This window comes from Oikopleura dioica, chromosome 1 (genome assembly GCF_907165135.1).
Source record: "Oikopleura dioica chromosome 1, OKI2018_I68_1.0, whole genome shotgun sequence".
Lineage (NCBI taxonomy): Eukaryota > Metazoa > Chordata > Appendicularia > Copelata > Oikopleuridae > Oikopleura > Oikopleura dioica.
The window spans coordinates 13631484-13657602 of NC_137291.1; the positions used below are offsets into that span (position 1 = coordinate 13631484).

The following is a 26119-nucleotide window of genomic DNA, read 5'->3' on the forward strand; positions in this document are numbered from 1 at the left end:
AATGGCGAAGTGATCATCAACTGCATTTCCGACTTCCCCGACAGTCCGGAAATGAACACTGCCCCTGGCCCCTTTTCAATCAAAGCCAACGCCGATGGAAATCTGGAAAACCAACTTGGAACTGAACTCGGCCCGGCGCAGATCTCCGCGTTTATCGGAGCCCAACCTGTTGGCGACAATAATCGTCTGGGAAAACAAATGAGGATGAATCGGGGAAACTGGCGCATTGGCGTTTTTGTCTGCTCGAATCCGACTTTAGGAACGAGCGCGACAAATCGAACACCTTTCACTTCATTAGCGCCGCTGAAAAAGGGCTCGATCGAGCGCGAAATAATAATTCGCATGATCGAAATTTCGAAATTTCGCCGCCCGTGAAATTTTTCACAAGGCAAGATGTGAATTGTAAAGTTGTAGTTTTCAATATCGGTGATGGATTAGTAATTGTAAGATCCTACTCAATTGAGCGCTAGAAAAAAGATCCGAGGGCAAAAGTGGAAGGAATTGTCATGTCGGAATCCGCTTCTTTGAGGCCCCTTAGATTTACGCCAAGGTAAAATAAACTCTTGAAATCAAGGAAGAAAACGTGTTCTTCAGACTCCGTCTTGGGGATCCCAGTGCGATTCTAGAGGTCGAGCTGACTGAAGAAAATTCAAATCGAGATCAAGAAAACATTCGCTGGGGCCACACAATCGTCTGCGATCCCCTTGATACTTCTCCAACAATGCAGCTTCTTTGCAACTTTCCGATTCCAGAGACGTTCAATCAGGAAGATAGCACTGGATTGACTCACACCATCGATGATGTCGGGACGAGAAGTGGCGGCCAGTGGATCACTTGGTTTGATGATGAGCGTATTAACGGTCCGATCGATCAAATTTGGGACGAAGCGATCATGGCACCAGTCGTGCAAAAATGCCCTGAGGGCACGTGGGGACTCCCCAACGGCGTGGACGGCAACGAACTCGCCCCAGGCAGCTGCGAAAACGAATGCCCTCCGTGTCGGAATGGCGGGGTCTGTAATGAAGATCTCGGAGAATGCGTCTGTCCCCCTGGCTTTACTGGAGAAACATGCGAAGAATTCTGCCCTCAGTTCAGATGGGGGCAGAACTGCGAGCTGTTTTGTGATCAAAATGCTTTCAACTTTTTCCCATGCCGAGGCAAAGTCTTTTGCTTGTTTCATCCTTATGGCTGCTCTTGTATGACTGGCTTTAGGGGACTCGACTGTCGAAGAGGTAAGGAAGTTTTAACCCGCTGATGCAATTTTCCAAAGGCTGTGGCGACGGAACCTTCGGTGCTGATTGCGCGCAAGAATGTCACTGTGCCGAGGGCGGTTGCAATTCTCAAACTGGCATTTGCAATCAAGGCAATTGCGCACCTGGCTGGACTGGGCCAAACTGTCAGCAGCCATGCGAAGATGGATTCTACGGAGAGTTCTGCGCCGAGACTTGTGGATTTTGCGAAGGAGGGGAGCCATGTGATAAAGAAACGGGAGAGTGTCAAGTTTGCGAGATTGGATTTCAAGCGCGTCTCTGTCAGGTTCGATTTTTCGTTCCGTCAAAATCGAGGTCATTTTCAGGACGAATGTGAGCTCAATTCCTGGGGCCTCCACTGCATCTACGAATGCCACTGCGATGGAGATATCCAGTGCGATCAGGCAACAGGCTCTTGCCCTGGAATCTGCGCTGCCGGCTGGTCCGGGCCAAGTTGCAATTCGACCTGTCCAGCTGGCCAATACGGAAACAATTGCCAAGAGTTCTGCGGCTTTTGCGAAAACGACGAAGGCTGCAGGAATCAGTTTCTTTTCTCCCTTTTTGAAATCATGGAAGAGTACATAAATGAAAAACTGAAAAAGTCAAATTGACGGAGCTTGTGAAAGATGCGAAGTTGGATTCCAGCCGCCCCTGTGTGTCGAAGTTTGCGATTTCGGAAAATGGGGGGACCAATGTGAACAAGACTGCCACTGTGCTGTTGGAGAATGCGACCTGATTACTGGCATTTGTGACAGTAAACTGGGAGGAAATGAATATGGCTGTGCACCAGGATGGCTCGGAGAAAACTGCCAGGTACGTTGATAGCTCTAGAAAAGACCATAAAATGAATTTTTTGATCGTAAGTTTATATTTTCTCAAAATATTAAGTTCAGTTTCTGCGATGGCAGAAATGATAATAGAGTTATTCCAATAAATAGGGCTTGATTGATTGCCCCAATTTTTGCCGCCCGAAAGCTGGGCTCATACCGTATTTTTACCAAATGGATACTTTGAGTTGTGTCCTAGTGGCATGTGCGTAGAAAAGACCATAATAGCCGTTTTTCGACCGCCAATAATTTTTTTCTAGCGATGGTTTTAATCAGTATCCGTGATGACGGAGGTTAACATATGCCGAGTTAGCATATAATGTGTGAAATATGCCGTTTTTCGTAATTTTTGTCGCCCGAAAGCCGGGCTCGTTTTTACTCAAAATAATTCTAGGAGCCGTGCCCTAGTGGCATGTGCGGGCATAACTGCGAAACTCACTGCGGTGCTTGTGCTTCTGGAACTTGCGAAACAACCGACTGCTCTTGCAACGGCCCATGTGTTCCTTTATGGAGTGGGGAGTTCTGCGAGATCGGACGTCTCTGTCAACCGGGAGTGTCTCCTTGCGTCAACAATGCGACCTGCCGGCAAACTCCTGGGACGGAGATTCGAGAATGCATCTGCGTCTTTCCCTGGGAAGGCGAGTTCTGCAACCGGGGCGGATGCAAACTTCAGCCTTGCCAGAACTTTGGACGATGCCAGGATCTGGAAGAACTGGACGAATTCGGCAAGGATTACGAATGCATTTGCCCGATGAATTACAACGGCACAAACTGCGAATTTTACTCTGGCCCGGCGATTGGAGTTACTCTTGGGATTATTTTCTCGATCTTTGTCACGCTCTTGGTGATGTCGACGATGACGACGATGATGCTGAGGAGGAGAAATCAAAATTATATTTCGACCTCGATCGGTTTGGGCGAAAAAGGGGAGAGGAATGAGTTGTTTTTAGGAAACTCGCCAGAAGCGATGAAAAAAGGACGACCGCTGATGATTCCGAGAAATGATGGAATTTTGCTCAGGCTCGTTTTTACTGGAAAAATGCTGATCGTGTGACTTCTGTAAAAACGAACGTAAAGTGATCAAAAGAGCGGGATGCACGATCCTTACCGAAATTCGAATCGAGCATCGCGCTCTAGAATTCAACGATTACCGCCAATGTACGATGGAGATCCCGTGGAAGACTTCGAGTGGCATGACAAAGGTTTTACGCGCGAAATTCAAAATGGTTCTTTGAGCGAAAAATTTAAGCAAAACGAGCTGCGGAAAAAATCGAAAACTCACGCGATCTTGGCGCCCAAAGAATTCGTCAAATCATTGAAAATGAGTTCAACACCTGATTTTTCTTTGAATAAAAAGCTGTTTGTATATAAAATAATCTGCCTATTTATTCATACAGCTCTGAACAAAGTCCATTGAAAGCTCATAAAGTTGATTCTTGATCAGATTCAAGTCTTTCGAGCCGCGGATTCGTATCCTTTTCGGCTTGTTGTCAGAGTAGTATTGACCTTGAACAATGTCTTTTGAGCAGATACAGTAAATGCTCGTTTGGCAGCCTGAAATATCGATGACTGATGATCAAAGCGGACTTTGAAATACCTTGATAAGGAGTTTTGATGCAGGGTTTCCAGGAAAACGAAAGAGTTCTTACAAAACATAAATAGCACTTATTTTCAATTCCAGACTTCCATTTGTCAGCAAAACTTGTATTAACGACGCCTAAAAATACATATTTGCTTATTCAACCGAAAAAATAAATGCCCATCTGATGAATAGTTTGACTATAGTAATCCAGGTACTAAAATTAAATCCCCAGCTTAGAAAATTGGTGTCTATTTTTTTACCTGGATGGACGGAGACAAAATTGATGTGGGGGTGATGCTCGGCCATTGATTTCATGTGGAGGATGTTGGCGAGTTTTGATTCTGCGTAAGCACCAGAAATGTCGCTTCCGGTTCCGAGTTCTTTAGTCGCGATTTCTTCGGATGCGTATTTTTGCCAGAACTTTCCGGAGCCGTTCGCAAGTGTATGGGCCTGAAATCGCATTTCTCATGACCTGATTCAGATATATCCAGTAATACCTCGCTGGAAAGGGCGACAACTCTAGCTGGTTCAGATTCTGAGCCAACAAGATGGTCCAAAAGAAGATGAAGGAGTAGGAAATGCGAGAAATGGTTGATAACTTGGACCGAAAAACGGAACTTGAGAATGAACCTTTGAATATCTTCGATAAAATCAAGGAAGAGAACTGAATTTTCAAGTCCGACCCTGAGTTGATTCCATAAAGCAATTCTGGTTTGTAATGCGCTAGGCCCGCGTTGAGCACTAGAATGTTGATTCTGAAGCCCCCTTTGATAAGATTTTTTGCTGCGTTCTTGACAGAATCAACATCGGAGAGGTCAAGTTTGACCAAGTCGATTTCACTGTCGTTCACTTCTTGTTCGATCATTTTCTTTGCTCTTTCCATTTTCTCCTGAAAATGACTGTAAATCAAAGTAAAGGTTGTTTTATGAGCGGCCTGGGAATGGAAAAAAGACCTGATTTCTAGATAGAAGAATCAAATGAGCGCCTCGATGAGCACATTCTAGCGCCGTAGCCAATCCGATTCCATCTGTAGCTCCTGTTATCGCTACAGTCTTTCCATCCAGGCGATTTTTACGTTTTCTATCATAATCTTCGATTGGCTTTTTATACAAAAAATACTCAACACTCAATTTATAAAAGAAAGCCGTTCATGAAGTGCAACAATTCATCGTATTTCCGGTCTAACTCAGTACTTTTTTCTGACTCTTTCTTTCTCTCGTAAAATCTCTGTTTACGTAATGACGCGTTCTTCCAAGTTGTGACTCTCGACTTCTAGAATCTGGACCCTCCGTTCTTGCGCAAACTCGTAAGGTCGTTGCCCTGGTGAACTTTTCTCTCGATTCTCCTACCAGAAATCAATGGCCGAAAAAAGACAGTTCTGAACTTTAAACGGAGAGAAAGTCAAGTTATCTTTCGTGATCAGTTCATCTTATTGCTAATAAAAAAGTTTATTCTTCTGAGTCTTTTTTATATTAGGAGGGCGGGAGAGGTTACGGCCTGAAATTACGACTTTAGCTTTCTGGCACCATCTTTATTTAGTTATAGTTACGCATCGCTTTTTTAATGATAAATCTTTCCTGTCCTCAAATAATTAACTAAAATTAAACATAAAAATAGCCCGTTTTATTCATTTTAGTGCTTATTGCGAAAGGAAAACCCTTCGTTTTAGTACAGTGAAAACCCAAATATTGGCCGGTTTTTAGATATATATTTCCGAAAAAAGCGGCCAAATTTTGGTTTTTTTTGCCGGGTAGCCAAGTTTTCCCTTCAAAAAGCAAAATTTCGAAATTTTCGAAAATCGGCATGATTTTCACATTTTTGATGAATTTTATTCAAATGTTTGGTTATTTGAAGACATAATTATTAGAATTTAATCATTTTAAATGATTAAAACATTTTTAGAAAAGATAAAAATGATCAGAAATGGCGTCATTTGGGCCCGATTCTGATGGAAAATTTCTTATTTTTGAAAAAGCGGCCAAATTTTGGGTTGATTTCAGGTTCCGAAAAAGCAAATTTAGACAAAAAGCGGCCAAATTTTGGGTGGGCGATTTTTGGGTTTTCACTGTAAAAGGGGGGGGGGGGGTATTTTTCTTAAGGGGGGTTATAAGAACTTTGGGATTATTCAATCCTGGCTTGGTATAATACCGCCGGAAAAAATATAAATTTTTCGCCTTCGGACAGCCATAACTCACGTTATACTTTATAAAACCAAGTGATGAAGGTATTTATCGAAAGCTCAGATTCTGAGGATTGGGGTAACGTAAAAATCATTTTGTAAAATCGACTTTTCTGATTGGCCGAAAATTTGAAATAATTATTTTTGCCAGTCAACATGAATTTTTTTCAAATGTTTTTTCTTTCCCCCAATCCTCAGAAGCTAAGCTTTTTAAAAATATATAAATCACGTGATTTCATCAGCTGTCACGTGAGATATGGCGGTTCGTAGGAAATTCATAAAAATGGTCTCAGAATCGCCCCAGGCGATGAAAAAAGGTTTTTTCCAGGTGATTTCTAGGGTTTAGACAATGACAAAAACGGTCGATATAATGATTTCCCCCTAGTTGAAATTTTTGTCAAAATCGAAAATTTATATTTTTTCCAACCATTGACGAAAAAAACGCGGCATCTTTTATCACTCATTCTTCGGTTTATGCCGAAGAATCAGTGTTCTTACACGCATCAATCCTTCGGCCTCCAAGCCGAAGAATTAGGCCGTATCACCATCATGTACAGTCAGGTCTTGCAATTGCGCGAACTGCAATTGCGCGGTTTTTGGCAAAAATCCTGAAAATTTTTGCATTTTCCTAAAATGCTTTCTTTGATAGTAAAAAGAAAAGAGGCGAAAAAGGTCAATAAAATTGTCCCACTTTCAAAAAAAAATTGATGGCTTGCAATAACGTTGTTTTTTGCGAAAATCCCGAAAAATAATACCGCGCATTTGCAAGACCTGACTGTATTAAATATCTAAACACAGACATCTGACGAAACTTGCTGAATAACTGGCCATCCATTCCAAGAAGTGGCTGCGATACCTAACAGTTTTGTATTGGTAATTTGATCTTTGTCAAGGTCGACACGTTGAATTCGCCATGGTTCTGTAGATCCCGAGACCACATAGATAGAGTTTTCGATCATTATTGATGACATTTCTGTGTCTTTCTACAAAAAATAAATGTGGTTATTCATAATATTAATTATTTTCTAGTGAATGCTGTACCGTAAAGCCTGTACGTACTTCAATAAGATTTCCAATTAAAGTCCACTTATTGTCGCGCAAAAGCATAATTTCTGATGAACGCAAACTCGAATCACTGTTGGGAAAACCTCCAAGAACCAATAAGTTTCCATTTGGAAGGCCAACCAAAGAAGCGTAACAAATTGACCTTCAATAACTTGTAAAATAAGACAACGATCCATAAATACTTAGGAAAGCTAGTAAGTGACGACCAACCAGTCGAAGAAAATGTTTCCACGCTTGTTTGAAAGTCGCCATAGTAAGAACCAACTGACGTTGGTTTTCCATGATAAACCCCAAGATTGCCACCACGATGAGAATAATCAGATGAATAAGTGGAGATCGAAGACGATCCATCGAAAATTTCGCATTTTTTATATTCTTCGTCATGAGGGAAGCAAACCAATGCTTTTCTACCGTTCTCTGTTGTCAAGGCAGCAGATCTATACGATATATTTTGATTTAGTCGGGCTGATTCTTCAACAAATGAGCATCCTTCGAGCCTGGCAATCTTATATTATTTGAGTTTGTATAAAAATATGAAGATATCGCGGTACTTTTTTTGAATCAGTTTCTCCACCGAATATGAACATTTTGCCGAGAACAAGAGCATGCTGAACGTACTTAAAGTAGTTCTTAGAAGGTTCGCTGATTGTTGCTGCAGTTTTTGTTTCTCCATCACCGGAAAAAAGATAAGCACCACTGTACTCGGAACCGGTGGGGATGACGAGAATATTGATGTCGCTCTCGAAAAAGATTCTTTATTTTCAAAAATATTAACCTTTACCGGCATTGTCCCTCTTGTAGTTGTTGTCGTCGTCGATGTAGTTGTTGTCGTTGTTGTTGTTGCTTGAAGCTCATCTATTTGCGACGAAAGTAATTCAATTTGAGCAGTAAGTGACTTAATATGTATTTGCGAAATTAATGCATTTGTAAACCTTTTTTTCTTCTTCAAAATTCATATAGGCTTCTTCGGTTGTCTTATCAAACTCATACTTTGCCAGATGCATTTTGCCGTTAAGAAGATCAATAATTTCATCTTTTTGCTGTGAACCTTCTTGAAGATGTTTAATTTCGGCTTCTTTTTCTGCAAGCTTTGAAACCAAAGAGGAAATTTTCCTCCCAAGCTTTCCACAACTTGAGCTTGTTAGTGGATTTCGTTCAAGCCTTGTATTAAAATTACATTATTAAAGTAAAATAATTTTTTTTCTTTTACCTCTGTGCAAAATTGATTTTTCCAAGCAACTCTGCAACTGAAATTTCCATTGATAACAGCAAATTTCTTTAAATATTTTGAGTATTTGCAAGACAAAAATCAGACCTGTAATTTTTCAACTGAAGATAAGCATCTTCAGTATTGGAGTTCGAGGATTCTCTCTGAGGCTGACATTTATTAATTTCCGAAGTCAGAGTTCTTCTGAAAATGGGCTCTCAAATCTCAAACGACAAAAAACATCCTAGGTCTTGAAGAACCCGTTTCTGCACTTGTTGACGCATTCCAAGTCCACACACTCTGCAGAACAACGATTGAAAACTCTTTTCGCAATATTTTTACATTCATCAAGGAGTGTTGCAGATCTTGAATCAACGAGAGACTCAACCTGATTGCACGTAAATTGAAGTCCGATTCTTGAAGACTACAATTCTAATGACGATAAATTCAAATTTGCATATTTACAACGTCGGCAACCGTTGCTCTAAGCCTCGTCCATATAATCACAAAAAGTGAAAAACACTTCATTTTCGATGAATATTCCTTTTTTCTATCTTGGTCAAAGAAGTAAGTAGAATCAATTTCCGCTGAAGCGCAAAGCCTCTCACTTCTCAAAATGGACAGCGAGAAAGTACTCCGAGAAGCGACAAAATTCTTCGAAAGAGATGAAACCGATCCCATCACCACTTTCGCTATCGACGAGTACCTCACTTCCGTTTCCATTTCTCTTCCAGCGCTAATTCTAGCCGTAGCCATCTTTCTCGGAGGAGATATGTATTCCGTCGACGGACTGCAAGTTTTCAACCCGAATCGTTATTTCGGATCCTCGCCGCCTTACAAAAGCTATCATTTTGAGACCTGGAATCAAATTCCGTTTTTGAGGAAGTACTGTTGGGCAAAACTCAGGTGCAGTAATGCAATTAAGTGCAAAAACTAAATGTTAATGCAGTAATATGGAGTGCGGCGTCGAAACAATCCTGGGAAACTGCGAAGAAAGCCAGAATTTATGGCATTACGCGATTCTCCCTAAATTTTTATTCCTCATCATTGTTCTCATGTACACCACGAAAATCATCTGGAACACAAATGTCGCCAAAGACCTTGCAAATATTCTCAACTTCATCATTGGCGCTACAGAAGAGAGCATAAGAGACTTGGTGGGCGACTTGGCGAAAGAAGCGGAAGTTGAAGACAACGAAGAAAACAAGAAAAAAGACCCAGCTTTAAAATATCAACAAACCAATCTCATTCTCCACCGACTCAACAATACCAACTCGCTCGCGCTGAAATTCGTTTTTCGCCGACTGTATTTCATTCTGTAAGAAACAAGACGCCCTTTCGGATTCATTTTTTTAGTCTTGTGGCTGTGGCGGTCTATTTGACGTACTTTTTCTACATCGATCCAGCTAGAAATCCCGTCGAATTCGAATGCGGCTTGCCAGAATGGCTTCACTTTCAAGATTTTCCAAGTCGACCGACAGATGAAGAGCACAGGAATCTGACTGGACTGAAGATAATCAAGACGATTCATGCAGTTTACGAGCCCGTCAATAGAAGAACTATTCTTATGGTCATATTAGGACTTTGTTTTAACTTGAGTTAATCTCGGTTTTATCGAAAAAATGAAATTTTTTGTTGAACCAGAGCAAGCAATTTTGTACATCATCGTTGGAATAACCGCCGTCGTCTCCTGGCTCGTCGAATCATCGGAAAACCAAGGCGCTCATTTGCTCAAAATGCTCCCTGGACTCAAAATTCCACAAGTCAAGCGCTACAGCGACCTGGATTTCATCCTTTTGCTTCTGCATACTAATCGCTCTCTCTCTCAGTATCTGAAGCTCTCCTTCGACATCATGATCAGTTCCAATGGCAAAAAGACCCAATCAACCTTCGAGAAGCATCAGAAATTCATTTCTTCCTTGAGAGAAATCACCGTCTGGAAAACTACGACGGAAAATGATGATGCGATAGAACAACTGCTCAAGAAAAGAAATTAAGAGATTTTACGCTTAATTTAATAAATGTTTCATTCAAGCGAGTCAGGCTTTGATTTCTGGGCACTCCAGATTCCCTTCGTAGACAATCGGATGCATGACATTGTCCAACGACAATTCTCCGCCTGTCAGCAGCGCTCTATTTTCTTCAATTTGCTCTCCATTCCAAATTGTTCGATACGCTGCCTTTCCATATTTTCCTGGGAACATCATGATCGTGTTATTGTCCAGCTTTGCCGCGGTAAACCCATACGCTGACTTAGAAAATTCTCCTATTTGCTGCCATTCCAAATTTTGAAAGAGCCAAACTTTAGAGCGACTCCCAGCTGAGCTTTTATTGGAATCGGCAATTTTTTTCAATCAAAAATTCGTTTTGATTCTATCCTTTCTTGCGGAGAATAGTATAACTCCTTCATCAACACTGACGCAGGGCGCATAATTGACCCTTTCCGGATGCTCCGTGGTGTAATTCCACTCCCAGTTGAAAATCTCCACCTTTTGCGAGTAGCTATTGATTCCGCCAATGGCCAAAAGCTCGTTCCCGTAGACACACATCGCCGCACTTTGATGGTCCGTATTCGTGCTGGCGATTCGCTCGGAAGAGGTTCCATTGAAGCGCTCGCAATATTTTCGATAATCGTAAGTCCCGAAACAGATGTAAACTCCTTCTTCTTCAAAATCTCCACCATCCCAGACGCTTGAAAAATAAATCTCCCCTTTTTATCTGATATAAACTCACGCAATAGATCCGTAGGTAGAATGAAATGGCCGGACAAGACTGAATGGGTGCACCTTGAATTCGCAACCTTCAAGTTTCAGAATTCTCGTTTTATAGGAATCTCGAACTTCTCCGCCAAAAGCGAAGATTTCATTCCTGAAAACAGCGAATCCGGCGTTTCTCAACGAAGTATTTGATGAAAGCCCGGAATCTTAAAATTTTCTTTGGAAAAAAACGATTTCATCCCTTACCTGGAAGTGCAAGAAAAAGCTTTTCAAACAACTCGCCAAATTCATCAGTAACAAAAAATGCCGTGTTCCCTTCTCCTCCAGCATCGCCCAGATGAACGAGTCGTCTCGCTGTTTCTCCTCCTCCGCCGCCGCAAACTTCATTCTCACAGCCTTCGCAGCCATTCGGGCAGAAGATATTACAGGGGCATCGAAACGAGCAGTTGTTGAAGCCGATAAAACAGTTCTCCTGGCAACTTGGGTCGGAACACTGATTCAGGCAATACTCAAGTGTCTCTGAGCATTTTGCTTCGCATTCGTCAGCGAGATTCTGGTCGGGGCAGGTGTCGTCGGGGCAGATTTCGTTTTCGCAATCTTTGCACCCGTCCGGGCAGAAAATATTACAAGGGCATCGGAAGGAACAATTGTTGAAGGAGGTATAGCACTGCTCCTGACACCCGGCATCAGAGAGGCAGTCAGAAAGGCAGGAGCTTAGACCATCAAGGCAGTTTGATTCGCAAAGATCTCCCAATTCCTGATCACTGAAATTTTTTGTCAAAAAATCCATGATTTCTATGGTCATTTACGGGCAATTAGCTCTGAAAGCTTCGGATGCTCTGATCACTGATAAAAATGCAAAAGTCTTCATTCAAGAATTTCGAGACAAAAGTTCGAGAACGATATTTCTGCTTCTGAGTTGTCTGCCAGATGCTCCGGTCTCATGTTTGTTGGTCAAGGAACGTATCGCGTTTTTGAATCAGTTTTTTGGTTTATTGAACTTTGAATACATTTTATTGAAAATAATGAAAAGCGGGCACATTTACACCGTAAACGACTCTACTCGGCCTTCGAGATTTTCTCTTATCGCCAGGTGTAAATTTGTAATTTTCGATTTTTTGGCGAGAATTGTGAGAAAAAATCGAGTGGCGAGCGTTGTCATTTCTGACAGATTCTACCAACTTTGTACATAAAAAGTGAAACGCCTGTAAATCAATCTTGTGGAGCAGGACAGAATGAAACTGGAGCCGCAACTGGGGAAAGACAATTACTGTATGTTACGCGAATATACACAACGAAGGGATAAGAAGAAACAAGTGGGATTAAGAACTGACGGACGGTTTTGGAAGGTAACGAGACGGGGTGAAAAAATTTTGCGGGGGCTTTTTTGGCCAAAAAGGATTTTTTAACCCATTGGCGTGGGCTGACCAATTTTTCGGAAAAAGCCTCAGATCTCTTAATTTTCAAACAAGGCATTGAAAAAAGCCGCATTCGGCTGATAAATGACCAAGAAAAGAATGCCAATTAATTGGTCATTCCGCATCAAAGGGTTAAATTTCTTAACCCGTTTGACTTTGACGACCAAAAATTTGGAAGGAGCTTACGATTTCGTATTCTTTGAATTGCCGCCTTTGAAATCGCAAAACAAGGAAGAGCCAATCAATTGGTCATCCCGCGTCGATGGGTTAAAATCGAAAAACAACGCATGGATAAAAATATATACAGTGAGAAGAAGAAAGCACAGTGGGGGAGACAAATTAAGAAGACTTGAAAAACCAGCCTGGTTTCTGAAGAAGTTGCCCTAGTAGAATAAATTATTTGTAAGAAACGACGTGAAGAACTCCGTAGAGTGATTTTTCGAAATGCTGCGCGTCCAAAAGTCGATCCTTGACTTCCTGGCATGGGTATCGCTGGAAAAGTGTTTGAAGATTTTTGAGGACCCATCGATTGCGAGAAGAGGTGTAGAAACTGAAGCCTTCGGGAGAAGCGATTTGTTGGAGCTCGTCAATTTTCGCCTTCGCGTGAGCTCGGGCGATGATCAAAAGAACTTGCTCAGCCAGCTGAGCGAAAATGTCCATGTCGTGGCGGTCGGAAAACTCGCTCATGCCAGTTCGGATGTGGAAAGCGATGATTTCTGAAAAGGAAAGGGAATAAAGATCAATCAGAGACAGGTGATGAGAATTTATACAAGACCCTTCCTTGGTCAAATGTCATTTCCTCGCTGCATTTATGGACATCCGCAAATCAATCAAAAAATCAACGAGGAGAATTTTCACCTCCGCTTTTAAACTATCATTTACCTTCTAGTCTGAAGAGCGCTTTTCTTCCCAAAATCTTCCGCTTACATTTCAGCCGATAATGTTCCGCTGCAGTCGAAATCGCCTGCAACTTCGTCCCGACATCGGCAGCTCCTCTAGGCATCGCTTTCGGCATCGCCTGTTGATTCTGGTTGTAGCTTGTTTGATTTTTCGAGCCATTTCCGTAGGCAAAAGTTTGATTTTGAGTTCTGGCCGCCTGCTGAGTTGAAGCGGATGATCCCCAGCCGGTTGAAGTCGCGCCGGCCATTGGGACGCTTCCGTAGCTGTTTTTGTTTGAAGCTTTTGTTGTTGTCTTGGAGGAGCCATAAGAGCCGTAGCCTGTGGATTTTGGCTCTTGCTAGAGGAAAGATATGAATAACGGATAATTAAGGGTGTACCATCCATAGGGTTAGGGTTAGGGAAAGGATTGGGTGAACACCAAAAGAAAGCCAATTAATTGGTCATTCCGCATCAAAGGGTTAAATTACTTAACCCGTTTGACTTTGACGACCAAAAATTTGGAAGGAGCTTACGATTACGTATTCTATCAAGAAATTAGTCAAAAAATAGTAATCTCTTGTATTACAAGTTAAACTCCTTGGGCTTTTTGACCGCCGTGGGAAGTCAAATGCTTTTTGGCAAGATATATCTGTATCGTAAAATAGCAAGAAGATAAGTTCAAGGCCAACTTTATCTTCTGATTCGAGCGGATATCATAAATTGACAACTCAATTTATTGATGTCGTTTTACGCATTTTCTACTTTCAAGCACGTCAATAAAAAAATATTTTCTGGCTTGCTGTCATTAAAAATAAATCGTACTTACGGACAAAAAGCTAATCAAATTCACCATTTTTCTCTTTGATTTATGAATAAAAAAGGGGCCTGAGCGGTTTCAAGATTTCAGATTTATCTCACCTTGATGCTAGATCCATATTCCTTCTTTGTCGTGGCTTGCGATTTTGTTTTGGAACCAGGATCGGCGAACGATTTCGCAGAACCGCCTAACATCGCGTCTAATCCTGCAGTGCCGCCTGAGTTCGGTTTTCAATTTTATAGAATAATTTTTGGTCTATTCTATTTTAAATGAAAAAATTAAAAAATTCAGAGTACAAAACGCACAAAATATTCTAAAAATCCAATAAATGACCATTTAAAGATGTAGCCAATAAGATTTGACCATTTTTAAAGCTCGTTTCTTATTGGTCAACCAATGAAAACGCTCCATTTCCCCCGGCCACGCCCCTTTTTTCTGAGAAAAGTTCAAAAGTCACCCTGAATCGGCCAAATGAGTCTCTATTTGACCTTTTCTATTTTGACATCAACAAAGAATGCCCCGATAATTACTGACTTTTACTAGCTGACGGCACTTGTGCGGGCGAAATTCAAACACTTTGAGCTTATCGTTCCCGATAGCTTCATCTGTCAAGTGGAAACTTTCTTGCCTGAGTCGCCCAAGCCTTGGGTCCAATTGAGTATACAAATGTAGTCAGATAGATAGATACAGAACTAAAGCCTGTAACTTGTTACAGTGATAAAAGACAGCTCCTGTCGCCAGTAAATTGCCGAAATATTCAGGAAAATCCAAGTTTGACCCAAATTTATTGGCTAAAACCGCAGTAACTTTGTTCCAGTATAACAGCGTCATTGAAATTTCTGACTGTAATTACAGTAACTTGGCTCAGAAAATCTCCCCTTTGTCCATTTTAATTCTCAAAGGATTTATCTCCCGCGCTTCCTGTTTTTGAACGACAATACAAAATCAAATAGCACGCGAATTTATCCAAACAAGTCTAAGCCCCAATAAGCCAAGTACACCCTTATGTTTCAACACAAAGAAAGTAGAAGTTTTCCAGTGACCTTGAAATCCAGTCGCCAAGGCAAATTACCTTATGGGGAAAAAGGGCAATTCAAACCATCTGTGGCGAGAATTTCCACCCGCCAAAATCAAATTTACTTTTGGCTGACCTCGGATCCTTTGAAGTACCAACGTAATTATTCAATTAAGGGTATAGCCCCCTTAATTTTCAAACTAATTCCCAATCATTTTCGCCCGTAAAAATGATGACTACTTTCGTCAATAAATCCTCGTAAATGGTATACAACTCATTTTTTCCTCATCTATAATTTCAAGCCTCGATACCCTTAAAAAAGAGACTTCCATATTGAGACTCAAATTAAGCACTTTATCGTACCATAAATAGGCCTCGGACGTAAAAAAGACGATTTTCACCATCCGGTCATCGTACGGGAACATGAGAGGGCTCATTCGAAAGGTCTTGATAAGGGCTTTCTATTTGACCGATAAAAAAACTGGGCCCTCCCTTTCTGTTACGAGTTATTTTGAAAAATATTTTTCGAAGCTTACCTTCAAAATCAAATATCTCGAAAAAGAAGGACAGGGCCCAGTTTTTTTATAAGCCCAACAGATAGCCCGGTTCAAGAGCTTTCGAATGAGCCTACTCTTGTTACCGTACGACGACCGGCTGGTGGTGATGATTTTTTACGTCCGAGGCCTAACCATAAATCAAAAAAGGCCCTATTCTTTATGATTATAGAAGAGAAATAAAACCAAACAATTTACAAGAATCTACAGCAAAATCTCTTCGGAAGTTATTTACAAAGCACTTGTTTAACGACGCTTTTAGACATTTTACGAAACGATATCTTTTTGACTATCGTCACTAAAATCTCATTTAGAACCACCAGCTGAGAATTAATTAATAAAAGCAATTTTTAATAGGATCGGAAACCACATGACTTGATCCATCAAAATCATTGTCAGTGTAATAAAGATTTATTGTGTGTTTTGTGTGAAGAAAATTAAGGCTCTCCCGGTCACTAGAATCAAATTGAGATGAAAATTTTTGAGAATTATTAAAAAAAAAACCGATAAAAACTCAGCAAAAGTCTCTTTTATTCGGAAAATCTTAAGGGGACAGGGCCCGATAGTCAAAAATGCTTCTTTAGAGCTTTGATGGTGATACCCTTAATCTCAAAATCAACTGAAAACCTCTTTCCTGTACCAAACATCTGAGCCAGCATTCTTTCATCGAATCCTTGAGCAAGTAAGCTATCCATATTTCTTCTTTCCTCTTCTTCGTTTCACAAAAATCTCTCAGAAAAATTTTCTTCTGATCTTCAGGTTTTGTTCAAGTGGTGGTCGAGACGTTCGAATGTGGGACCAGCATCGCCGCGGGAGTAAAATTCAAACGATGCTTTGGCAAGAATTGTTTGACTCCGTCCGACTGAGGCGCTCTCCGCGATCGACCAAATGGACTCAGAAATAAAACCACCTCGACGATTTTCAATTGACAACGGGGAGAATCTGAAGATGAGTTTCAAAATTGATCATGTCGGTTTTATAACTTCAAATAAAAAGAATAAAATGATTGTTTATTATTATTGAAAGAGCTTTTCATCAAGATTTTTTAACATTTTATGAAGTAAAGGGTCTCCCTCAGAAAACTTTATTCAGATAAAAGGGCAAAATCGAGAAAAAAAATATCTTTGATACCCTTAATATCTTGGGATTTATCAACAGTTGTCAATTGATAATTATTCTTGATTAAAATAAGGGTTAACTTAAGGATATATCGGCAACTTAAGGGGGTAACGGGCAAAAAAAGATTCGAAACGAATAGAATCTATCGCTAAATCATCGATTTTTGGCAAAAAAATAGCTGAAAAATTAGTCAAATTGTGAATATTCAACCCTAACCCTTCTATCGACTGGTATACCCTTAATTCATGAAAGAAAAAGCTGCTTTCTCACCTCCTTGATTCAATAAATCTCTTTTTCAACCGCCCAATTTCCTCTTAGATTTCCTCTGTTCTCAGAGAACTCGAAAAAGTACCCTTCTCCGCTCAATTTTTAACTTGTGACTGGAGTCCGATGATTAGGCCTCCTCCTCCTTTTTTCTCTTGGTTTTAAATAAATCTCTAAATTTAGTCACGCGGCGTCAGAGTTAGGTGAAAACCGCTCCACCAAGGATAAAAATACGCGGCTTATTATGTATTTTGAGTTATTCAATTCAGATTTGGAATCGTTTTGGAATGGATGGGAAACGGTAGAAAAGAGTATCAAAAGAATACGTTTGTTGAGGGACAAAGCATGCTCACTCAACTGGATCATATCGGTGTTGATAGCCAGAATTCTACCATAGAAATAATATACCGTATATAATTTTGCATTTGTATAAATATATTATTAATCAATGATTTAAGATAGTGACACCCTTATTTTTTGGGCAGAAATTTGAGTTGAATTATCCAAGATGACGGTCAGAATAAGGGTCTCACAATGATAAAATAACCTTTGTTTATGATTACTAATGAATATACACAAAGATTATTTTATCATTGTGAGACCCTTATTCTGATCTTTATCTATGATAAGTCATCTCGAATTTCTGCTCAAAAAATAAGGGTGTCACCATCTAAAAAGTAAAGCTTCTTTGACGAAGAGATATCAGTTATATATATTTTTTTTAAGAGTGACGCCCTTAAATGACCCAAAATTTGTGCAAAAGGAGCATTTTCCAGCATTTGAAATCCTCATTTTCTTTCAAAAAATGCTCAAAATTTTAGAGTGCGTTGGATTCTTTACGCTTGATATTTTCAAACGATGCGGGTTGGGGTGAAATTACGTTTTGTTGACTAGGGATGGAATTTGGATTCTAATCACGCGAAAGCCCTGGGGGACAAAATCGTAATCAGCCAGAATTGAACATGCTGAGCTAAGGGTTTCCTTACCTTGGAGTTGTCTGAATTGCGGTTTTTCTAGCGCAAGGCGCCTGAAAGTCTCTTTTTTCTTCGCTTCCAATTTTCGTCTTTTTTGTTTTTTTTGAAACAGCGAAAACAACTGTTTATTCGGTTTTATCTTGAAACAAGTTCTGGGAAGCTGTGAGAAGAAGCGTGTGGACTGATACGAGGCCCAGAGGCTAGATTAGACGCAATTTTTGCAAGGAAGGAGAAAATCTCTAAGCTGCTGGAAGTGTTGAAAATTTTGGTAAGAAGCTACAATTCCATTAAATTAAAACGATTTGCACGGGCGAGTCAATTAGTGGCCGAGGATCCGCGTAATCGAGTTGCCGAATTTCCGACACAAGATGCACATTATCTAACGTGTTCTAGCGCTGATTTTCGAGCCAAAACCAAGGTCGAAACCAACGCCAAATAAGGGGGTACCCTTCGCTTTCAGAAATAAATTTATGATGGTAAAGGAGGGTACCCCCTTATTTTCAAAATTAGCTTTTGAATTTGATGATAAGTTTAACTGCTGACGTTTTGAAAATGTCACGATTGTCAGCAGTCGCGTTTGATAAGGGACAGCATCGACCTTTGCGCGTGGTCATGGGACGAGTGCATAAGTTACTTATTGATTTAGCGCACATATAAAACTGTCATTACAAAGCATGTTTCCCAAGTACCTCCTGTGTTTAACACTTTTCCAAGCGTGCGTAAATACTTATTTAATTGTGAATCAGAAAGAACATGCAGTGAGTTCGGTCGCTGATTAGAAAAGTGCTTCTTTTAACGTTGAATTTCAAAAAATTTTATTGAAAAAGAAAAGAAGAGATAAGAATATTATGTATTTGTATCTTCATGATCTGTTGACCAATTTGTCGTTTTTGTTTGATGATCCGGTCCTAAAAATATTGATTATTTTTGAATGCAAGTACTGAGTGAAGACTTACACTGATGATTCAATTTTCTGAGCGCTTGTATAAAAATACATCCTAACTTTTCCTTCAACTGGCTGGGTATTGTAAAGGTGTAATTCTAAAGGTTCTCCTGCACCACCAAGCTCAACATTGAAGAAGTTTTCGTAGCCAGAAGAGTAGAAATCGTCGTCGCCGCACAATCTTTTTCCATTGATTGAGAAGTAGTTATCGCCACAGGAAGTCATATCAGTCACGATATCTTTAAATAAATTGATAATCTGTGATAATAAAATTTCAATTTATATCATTATTCTGATGTTTCTTCATTATCAACATTTCCTGTTAAAACTTGGCCGTCATCTTTGTTAATTTCGATTGTTGCCTCTTTCACAAAAATTTTTTCGTCATCGTTTTTGGGGATGAGTTTTATTTTGCAGTCACTGGCAGGATAAGTATCAGGACGAGAAAAGGGCATCGCGATATATTCTCCTTCAGCCGTGAAAGTGTTTGGCGAGCTAAAAATTGTGACTTTTTTTGCCTGCGTGTTTCTTCTTCATTTTTTAACCAAAAATCAAAAATAAGTTTAAAATCGTATTTTTACATGTAGAACCGATTTCTTTCTTGTTAACGAAAATTATTGACGAGGGGGGAAGGAATCAAATAATCAAATTAATAATCGACTTACAAAAAAGCAAAATGACCTTCAGGATAACCGTCTCCTTCCCATTTTTCGTCTCCAACAATGAATTCTTTATACCCATTCTCCTGGCATAAATTATTGAAGTTCTTTTTGTTTGTTTTCGATTCCATTTTAATCTTATGATTGAGATTGTTAAATGAATATTTTTTTTATTATAAAACAATTCCTTTTTCAATCGTTGCGAACGATAATTTGCTACCAGAACAGAAAGGCCGATGACGACGACAACGACGGTACAGCAGCAACCTCCGACAATTTTCAGCGCTTTGCCTGCCATTGTCGTGTAGAATCGTAATCTGACGAAAATGACCAAAACCCGCCTTATATACTGTAGTAGAAACATTTCCTGGAAAAATGTGTTCTAGAATGCACTAAATTACAGTATTTTTAGATTTACAAATTTTCAATGTTCAAAAAAACAAACTGTATTCTAGTAATGACGTTTCGATAACGTCACGATAATAAAATTTAATTTTGATGAGAAACGTTTGATCATCATTTTTTGAGTTAAGCCAAACAAAAACTTATAAAGAAACTTTCCCACTTTGATGCTCAAACTCCAACATGCTCTCCTATTCAAGAAACCGCGATCAGAAGACTTTCTTTTCAACAAAAGAATCGGCGGAAGTTCAAGTCAAATCTTCTTTCAATTTTTTAATTTTGTATTTTCAGCTACAACAAGTTTTTGACCACGATTGTCCTCCAGATGTCTTTTTACGTCAATTTTTGTAAAAAAAGACGACTCATTCAAAAATGAAAGGAATCCACATTAAAGTCATTTTTTGTTGCAAACTTTTATTGTTAAAAAATGCATGATTTAGCGCTCAGATCTGGCAGAAATGAAAATTGAAGATTTGCCAAAGTCTCTGTGGCTCGCGCGTGTATCCAAAAATTGATCTCTTCATCGTTCCAAAACACACAAAAGGCCAGAAACACGCGATTCTCCTCTCTCTCTCTTTCTTTTTCCTATTTTATTTTTGAAAATGCTGCGTCGATTCGGTCCTCTGAGAGGGTTTTCTGCAAGTTTTAATTTGAATAATGGGATTATTACGATAAAAGAATTGGAAAATGCGATGAGTGGGAAAATTAACGATTTCGAGAGAGAAAATTTGAGAAAAATTTTGGATAGAAATAATGATGGATCTGTTCAGACGAAAGAACTAGGCGTTATGGTTGAAGGTAAAAAAACGATAAAATGAGCGGAATTTGAGCGGCTTAAAAGCTCTTTTGAAACATTCCGCCCGATTTCCGCTCATGTACATTATCATCGAATACAGTATTCGAGTTGCTAGTAAAGCTTTTTTTAAATCGCCCGATTGCCACTCGAAAGAATGAGCGGGATTCGAGCGGACCAAAGACCAACCGCTTAAAAATATCAGGATCGCTCGAGCGCCCCATCTTCTTATCGAAAATTTTAGGCTCGATTCTTGAGTTGGAAAAGATCATAATCGAAACAATCGACGACGTTTTCATCGACCTGCCGACTCGAAATTTCGCCGAATTCATGATCATCCTCGCCCGCCGAAAAACCGGAGAAAACAAGATCAGAGTTTTGTTCGAAGAATACGACTCTGATGGAAGTGGATCTGGTAAAATAAAGCGCTAGAAATCACTCAAATAACCATTAATTTTTTAAGTTCAAAAAGAAGAGATCAAAAAGTGGCTGGATCAACACGGAAAACCAGTTTCAAAAGCTCAAGCTGGCAAGATTTCCGACGCAATGGACGTTTCTGGAGACGATAGAATTTCGTATGAAGAATTTTTGACGATGATCGCGGCGAGACTCCTTGTTTTGAATCTGCAATAAATGATAACTAACATTTCACAAAATTGATGAATCAGTTACTCCCATGATGAGAAAAATCAGGTTTTTTCGAGATTTGATTGGAGAATCAATGGTTACTCATAAAAGTTGCTTCTTGACGGAAATTCTTCTCTTTTTTGGCAGTTGACTTCAATCGAGATTTTCAGTTTTGAGAGATGGCGGGAGACTTCATTTTTAGCCGATATTTTGAGGACACCCTCTACGACGAGTTTATCAGAGCAGAAAGCGAAGGAATGGTCAACAGGTACAGTAACAATTCATAAAGGAAGAGCAGTAATGGTTATGAAAATTTTTGAAGTTACGAGCGAATGGCAATTTGGGTCCAGGACAACCTCGGTCTCAGAAATCTCGACGAAGATGCTAAAGAAAGAGTTCAAATTTGAGTATATTTTTCATTTCCGAGCATTTTTTGAACTTGAAAGAAGCGGGGCTGATCGAGAAGGTGGAGCAAGTCATCGAAATGCAGTGCTTTGAATGGCGGCTCTATCAGCACTGTGTTCACAACAAAGGTACAGTCACAGAACGAAAAAGTCCAATTTTTTTTTCTTCTAGTGATCGACAGAGTCAATATTCTTCGGGAAGCAGAGCATCTTCGGACGACAATTTACAGGAAAGATGCGATTTATAGCTTTGAAAAAGAAAAGACATGTTTTTCATCAATAAACAGCGATCACAAGACTCTGAAAAAGATGCGACTTGGACAACAACAGAAGTGGTACTTGGAGTTTCGCAACAACTTCGACTTGCGAGAATTCGACGAAGAAGAGCGACAGTCAATCTGCGAGAAACTCCTGAACAAATCGACCAAGTGCTGCTGCCATGTGAATGGAAATCCCTTCCAACAGGTAAGAATCGTCCAGGAAACGTTTAATAACATAGGTCATCCCCTTGTTACCAGGATAAACGTTGGCGAAAATCTGAATTTAGCAGGATAAACCCCAGGCAAACTTGCCCCCATGTTAGCAGGATAAACTTTGGCAAAAGGGCTCATTGTTAGCAGGGTAAACTTTGGCACTCAATTAACAGGGTAGCGTGAATCATCAGCGCTCGCCCAGGGCGTGACGTAACAGTTAGCCCGAGGAGGACTCAACCTGCTGGAAGAAAATGCCAATGAAAAATATCTTCATAAAATCTGCTTGAAAATTTCAATATATATTTATAAATTCAGTATTTAATACAAGTTAACGATTTTATCATTATTAATTTTAATTTTGATATTTATTCATATTTTTAAATTATTTATTTTTAGGGCTTAGGAGGGTAGGCACCAGAGTTGCAAATTTGGCTTTATTTTCGCTGAGCTGAGTGAGCTGAGTTGAGCTATTTTTTACTGTATTTTAGTAGTAAAATTGTGTTGAAATCATTGAGCTGAGCTGAATGATTATCGACGATAATTTATCGTCTGAGCTGAGGAGATCAGTTCACTTTTGAAAATCACTGAGCAGTCTCAACTCACTTAACTCAGCAAATTTGAAACTCTGGTAGGCACATTATACAGTATTACTAATACTGTATTAGAAAGCTCAGAAGCTGAGCTTTACTTTGACTATTGATAACGGGGTGATCTCGTACCTGGCCCTTTTCGGACTCTAACCATCTTTCAAGAAGAAAAATCTCCAAAGTTGATCCCGAGTGATCCCAGGTAACCCCAACTTGACCTCAGGTCAGCAATGATGCAGATATTATATCCAATATTAGATATATAAGATATTAGTCCCTATATTCTATAATGATATGGGCTATACTTCACCGAAGTCGCTTGATCTAATGAATGGCCTCGGAATCCTGTAAACAGGAACAGAGACAGGAACAGGGATTTTATTTTTTGGCCCATTTTGATTTAAAAAAATTATATATTAAAATTAAAATTAAAAACATAAAATTGTTCACTTGTATTTCAAGCAGATTTGCTTCATTCGCATTTTCTTCCAGCAGGTTGAGTCCTCCTCGGGCTAACAGTTACGTCACGCCCTGGGCGAGCGCTGATGATTCACGCTACCCTGTTAATTGAGTGCCAAAGTTTACCCTGCTAACAATGAGCCCTTTTGCCAAAGTTTATCCTGCTAACATGGGGGCAAGTTTGCCTGGGGTTTATCCTGCTAAATTCAGATTTTCGCCAACGTTTATCCTGGTAACAAGGGGATGACCTATGTTAATTCGTGTCTGGTAGACAGATGAAGACGAAGATGTGAAGACAGAAGATACCGACGATGAAATTATTGATCTGTAAACAGGCTTGCAAAGAAGGACCCATTGTGTTCAAATAATTATTATTTCCGCTCTAAAAATTGACGCTATTTCAAAACTGAGTTACGCTTTTTATTCTCAAAATGTATACTTTTTCTGACCTGGCTGTCGATACAGGCGATGCAACTGATGATATCAAAAATTTTATCACGACTCAAACAAGAGTCGTTCAAGAGCGAGTTTGTTATGAGTTTAATAATGAGAAAATGGACGAAAAGTGAGTTGAGAAGTTTTATATTCTGTTTACGGCAATTTTTTAAAGAAACATAGCTTCTATGAAGAAAATTAACGAAGCGATCCGCTTCAATCGGTTTGACGATTTGTCGAATTTGGAAGAGGTCTGGGTTTTCGGCTACGGGTCGCTGATTTGGCGCCCCGTTTTTCGTCACTCAGAGAAAATTGTCGGCAAAATTAATGGCTTTCATCGACGGTTCTACCAATCAGACATGACGTACAGGGGCACGCCGGAATATCCAGCACGAGTTGCGACGCTTCTGAAAGATCCAACTGGAAAAGCAGAGACCTACGGCTGCGCGTTTAAATTGTTCGGAAAGAATGAGATTTCTGCGGGGATAAAGTATCTCAACACGCGAGAAGGAGAAAACGGAGGCTATAGCTTGATCGTGGAGGAGTTTCACAGTTGCGAGAGGTCTCCTATTCCAGTCTTGGTGTACACCGCGACGAGGGAAAACTACTATTTCACAGGAAAACAGCCCTTGGAAGAACTCTCTGACATTATTGCGAATGCTAGCGGATTGACTGGACCGAATACAGAATATCTCTTTCGAGTGGCTGAATGGCAACGGGAGTTTTTACCACTCGTTGAGGACGATCATCTTTACGAACTGACGCGAATGACGAAAGAGAAGGTCGTGAAAATCGAGAAATAAAAATTTATTCTGCTCTGTGATTTTTTTATTAATTCTTTGAGCATTGCCAATTTTTGAAAAAATCAGGCGTTGACGACGCAGGAAGCATAGTTGACGTCGTTGTTGACGGCTTCGGCATAGGCGGTGGCGTCTTTTTCGAAACCGATTCGTGCTTTTTCGAAGCACATTTCGATGTCTTTGCCTTGCCAGTCAACAATGTCGATTCCGTGGATCTGGACGAAGACAATGTCGACCCAGGAATGTTTTCCAACTCCCCAAATAGCGGCGTCAGAACCTCGGGCGCTAGAAAAAATACATGAAAAAAAATTATATACAGAAAAAAATTATGAAAAGAGTAGAACTTACATGAACTGAAGAGTCTTCTTGGAAAAGTTTCCGTTCTCCTTGTAGGCGGTCTGGCCAGAATAAGCGTAGACAGGTCGATTGTCCGTAAAATCAATGCGGAGTCGTCCATCATCGATGGCTTTTAGAAAATCGGAGCCACAGAAGAACTGGCCAAAGGTCAAGAAACCGAGGTACTCGGTCTTGTGGAGATTCCACTGCTTAATCAGGTACTTGATCTGAAATAGTAGCGTTGTGAGTAATGAATCATTATGATACTGTATGTATCAGATGTTGACTCGAAGCGGCAAGAGAATTTTTCAGTCGTATCACAAGGAGCATCAACCCAGTCGAATCGTCCACTGTAGCCAGTTAGGACACAAGGCTGAGAGTCGCTATTTGGTTGGATAGACCCAAAACTTCATGTATCCCATTCAATAAATGTCACATTTGATCCGTCCGCATTTAGCCACTGCAAAGTGTCGCCATTTTGCTGCTCGTAGCCGAGCCATTCCCGCCTTGGCCAGACTTGGCGACGATAAATTCGATACTCTCGCTCATTTCTAAAGAAGGACGGAAAGCCTGAGGCTCCTGGAAAGTATACTTCGGCAATTTTTCGGCACATATCTTTAGCCTCAACGTAATCGGTAATCATTTCGTACTGGACGAACCAAACTGTTCCTTCGGAAGAAATCGTCGTTGTTGTCGATGGCGTCGTCGTTGGCCGAGGAATACAAGTGAAGGAGGATCCATCTTCATTGTTAGAACAGAACTCATTGTCGGAGCAATCGTGGCTGGCGCAGGGTTGTAGTTTCTCGATTGAGCCTTCGTGTCGTAGATAAAGCTCTAGCTGCTCACCTCCCCAAGGAAAAAACCTTCTGAGTTCCCCATTATCACCAAGACAAAGCAGTTCGGTATCAGCGGTGTTGCTCCACGCGTACTTGTTGCTGTCAGTTGCATGTGCCGTCCATCCGCGATCGCCAAAAGCAATTCGTTCTATAGTCCACCCATCGCACCAGTAAACGTCGCGGCCATTTTCAAGTCCATCAGCGGTGCAAGAATGGCCTCCCCATTTCATGACCACAGTTTTGAAACAACCAAGCGGCGTTTTTTCGAATTCCGATTGGCCGGTACAGATTGCGAGGCTTCCATCTTCATCAGATCCGTCGTAGCGTACCCAAGAAAACAGATCGAACGAGTGGCCAACCCGAACTATGACGAAACCAAGCCCTCTTCCCCTAAAAATCTCCAATATCATGAAGTAGAATTCAGAGATTTTAAAGGTAAAAATTGAAAAAAAACCAAGCTTATTTATTTTGAGATTTTCGACTTTACTGGAATCCCTC

At 40.3% G+C, this 26119-nt stretch overlaps 6 protein-coding genes, 1 long non-coding RNA gene and 1 pseudogene across 7 annotated transcripts; 5 read left to right on the forward strand and 3 right to left on the reverse strand.

The window, feature by feature from the left end:
- On the forward strand, positions 1–1861 carry LOC145708357 (uncharacterized). The gene is made up of 4 exons (XM_081786054.1): positions 1–550; positions 595–1232; positions 1271–1536; positions 1577–1861. The coding sequence occupies exons 1-4, from the start codon at positions 507–509 to the stop codon at positions 1859–1861; spliced, it is 1233 nt and encodes a 410-aa protein (XP_081642180.1). The 5' UTR covers positions 1–506.
- Positions 1857–3152, forward strand: LOC145708458 (uncharacterized). The gene is made up of 3 exons (XM_081786166.1): positions 1857–2063; positions 2472–2988; positions 3028–3152. Exons 2-3 carry the CDS (start codon positions 2490–2492, stop codon positions 3129–3131), a joined length of 603 nt encoding a protein of 200 aa, XP_081642292.1. The 5' UTR covers positions 1857–2063; positions 2472–2489; the 3' UTR covers positions 3132–3152.
- Positions 3153–3443: 291 nt separating this feature from the next.
- Positions 3444–7690, reverse strand: LOC145712269 (retinol dehydrogenase 12-like). The gene is made up of 8 exons (XM_081789957.1): positions 7685–7690; positions 7455–7643; positions 4613–4759; positions 4343–4548; positions 4157–4289; positions 3920–4109; positions 3675–3794; positions 3444–3631 (listed from the first exon to the last, which is right to left on the reverse strand). The coding sequence occupies exons 1-8, from the start codon at positions 7688–7690 to the stop codon at positions 3459–3461; spliced, it is 1164 nt and encodes a 387-aa protein (XP_081646083.1). The 3' UTR covers positions 3444–3458.
- A 2466-nt stretch (positions 7691–10156) lies between these two features.
- LOC145712270 (uncharacterized) lies at positions 10157–11698 on the reverse strand. The gene is made up of 4 exons (XM_081789959.1): positions 11637–11698; positions 11074–11591; positions 10844–11033; positions 10157–10801 (listed from the first exon to the last, which is right to left on the reverse strand). Exons 1-4 carry the CDS (start codon positions 11696–11698, stop codon positions 10465–10467), a joined length of 1107 nt encoding a protein of 368 aa, XP_081646085.1. The 3' UTR covers positions 10157–10464.
- A 100-nt stretch (positions 11699–11798) lies between these two features.
- On the reverse strand, positions 11799–14155 carry LOC145703147 (uncharacterized). Its single transcript, XM_081780465.1, has 3 exons — positions 14043–14155; positions 13128–13482; positions 11799–12961 (listed from the first exon to the last, which is right to left on the reverse strand). Exons 1-3 carry the CDS (start codon positions 14133–14135, stop codon positions 12642–12644), a joined length of 768 nt encoding a protein of 255 aa, XP_081636591.1. The 5' UTR covers positions 14136–14155; the 3' UTR covers positions 11799–12641.
- A 6133-nt stretch (positions 14156–20288) lies between these two features.
- On the forward strand, positions 20289–21925 carry LOC145710889 (calmodulin-like). The gene is made up of 6 exons (XM_081788599.1): positions 20289–20669; positions 20909–21079; positions 21128–21559; positions 21614–21698; positions 21758–21824; positions 21868–21925. The coding sequence occupies exons 1-3, from the start codon at positions 20474–20476 to the stop codon at positions 21295–21297; spliced, it is 537 nt and encodes a 178-aa protein (XP_081644725.1). The 5' UTR covers positions 20289–20473; the 3' UTR covers positions 21298–21559; positions 21614–21698; positions 21758–21824; positions 21868–21925.
- A 53-nt stretch (positions 21926–21978) lies between these two features.
- Positions 21979–23768, forward strand: LOC145695292 (uncharacterized). The gene is made up of 2 exons (XR_014133682.1): positions 21979–22160; positions 23486–23768. It is a non-coding gene; the product is annotated as an uncharacterized LOC145695292 (long non-coding RNA).
- On the forward strand, positions 23646–24452 carry LOC145712271 (putative glutathione-specific gamma-glutamylcyclotransferase 2 pseudogene; annotated as a pseudogene).
- The last annotated feature ends 1667 nt before the right edge of the window (positions 24453–26119 follow it).

Bases quoted from the DNA above. Each gene is read 5' to 3' on its own strand.
- LOC145708357 (XM_081786054.1), top strand. From the start codon at position 507: ATGTCGGAATCCGCTTCTTTGAGGCCCCTTAGATTTACGCCAAG. The intron at 551-594 runs GTAAAATAAACT...CGTGTTCTTCAG, and splicing joins CCCCTTAGATTTACGCCAAG to ACTCCGTCTTGGGGATCCCA. The intron at 1,537-1,576 runs GTTCGATTTTTC...GGTCATTTTCAG, and splicing joins TTCAAGCGCGTCTCTGTCAG to GACGAATGTGAGCTCAATTC.
- LOC145708458 (XM_081786166.1), top strand. From the start codon at position 2,490: ATGTGCGGGCATAACTGCGAAACTCACTGCGGTGCTTGTGCTTCTGGA. The intron at 2,989-3,027 runs GTTTGGGCGAAA...AGTTGTTTTTAG, and splicing joins TTATATTTCGACCTCGATCG to GAAACTCGCCAGAAGCGATG.
- LOC145712269 (XM_081789957.1), bottom strand. The intron at 4,110-4,156 runs GTATTACTGGAT...ATGCGATTTCAG, and splicing joins TTGTCGCCCTTTCCAGCGAG to GCCCATACACTTGCGAACGG. The intron at 3,632-3,674 runs GTATTTCAAAGT...TCGATATTTCAG, and splicing joins CATCAAAACTCCTTATCAAG to GCTGCCAAACGAGCATTTAC.
- LOC145712270 (XM_081789959.1), bottom strand. From the start codon at position 11,698: ATGAAGACTTTTGCATTTTTATCAGTGATCAGAGCATCCGAAGCTTTC. The intron at 11,592-11,636 runs GTAAATGACCAT...AAAAAATTTCAG, and splicing joins GCTTTCAGAGCTAATTGCCC to TGATCAGGAATTGGGAGATC. The intron at 10,802-10,843 runs GTGAGTTTATAT...TTATTTTTCAAG, and splicing joins TCTACCTACGGATCTATTGC to CGTCTGGGATGGTGGAGATT.
- LOC145703147 (XM_081780465.1), bottom strand. From the start codon at position 14,135: ATGTTAGGCGGTTCTGCGAAATCGTTCGCCGATCCTGGTTCCAAAACA. The intron at 13,483-14,042 runs GTGAGATAAATC...TCTTTCCTCTAG, and splicing joins AATATGGATCTAGCATCAAG to CAAGAGCCAAAATCCACAGG. The intron at 12,962-13,127 runs GTAAATGATAGT...TTTCCTTTTCAG, and splicing joins AGCGCTCTTCAGACTAGAAG to AAATCATCGCTTTCCACATC.
- LOC145710889 (XM_081788599.1), top strand. From the start codon at position 20,474: ATGCTGCGTCGATTCGGTCCTCTGAGAGGGTTTTCTGCAAGTTTTAAT. The intron at 20,670-20,908 runs GTAAAAAAACGA...CGAAAATTTTAG, and splicing joins ACTAGGCGTTATGGTTGAAG to GCTCGATTCTTGAGTTGGAA. The intron at 21,080-21,127 runs GTAAAATAAAGC...TAATTTTTTAAG, and splicing joins CTCTGATGGAAGTGGATCTG to TTCAAAAAGAAGAGATCAAA.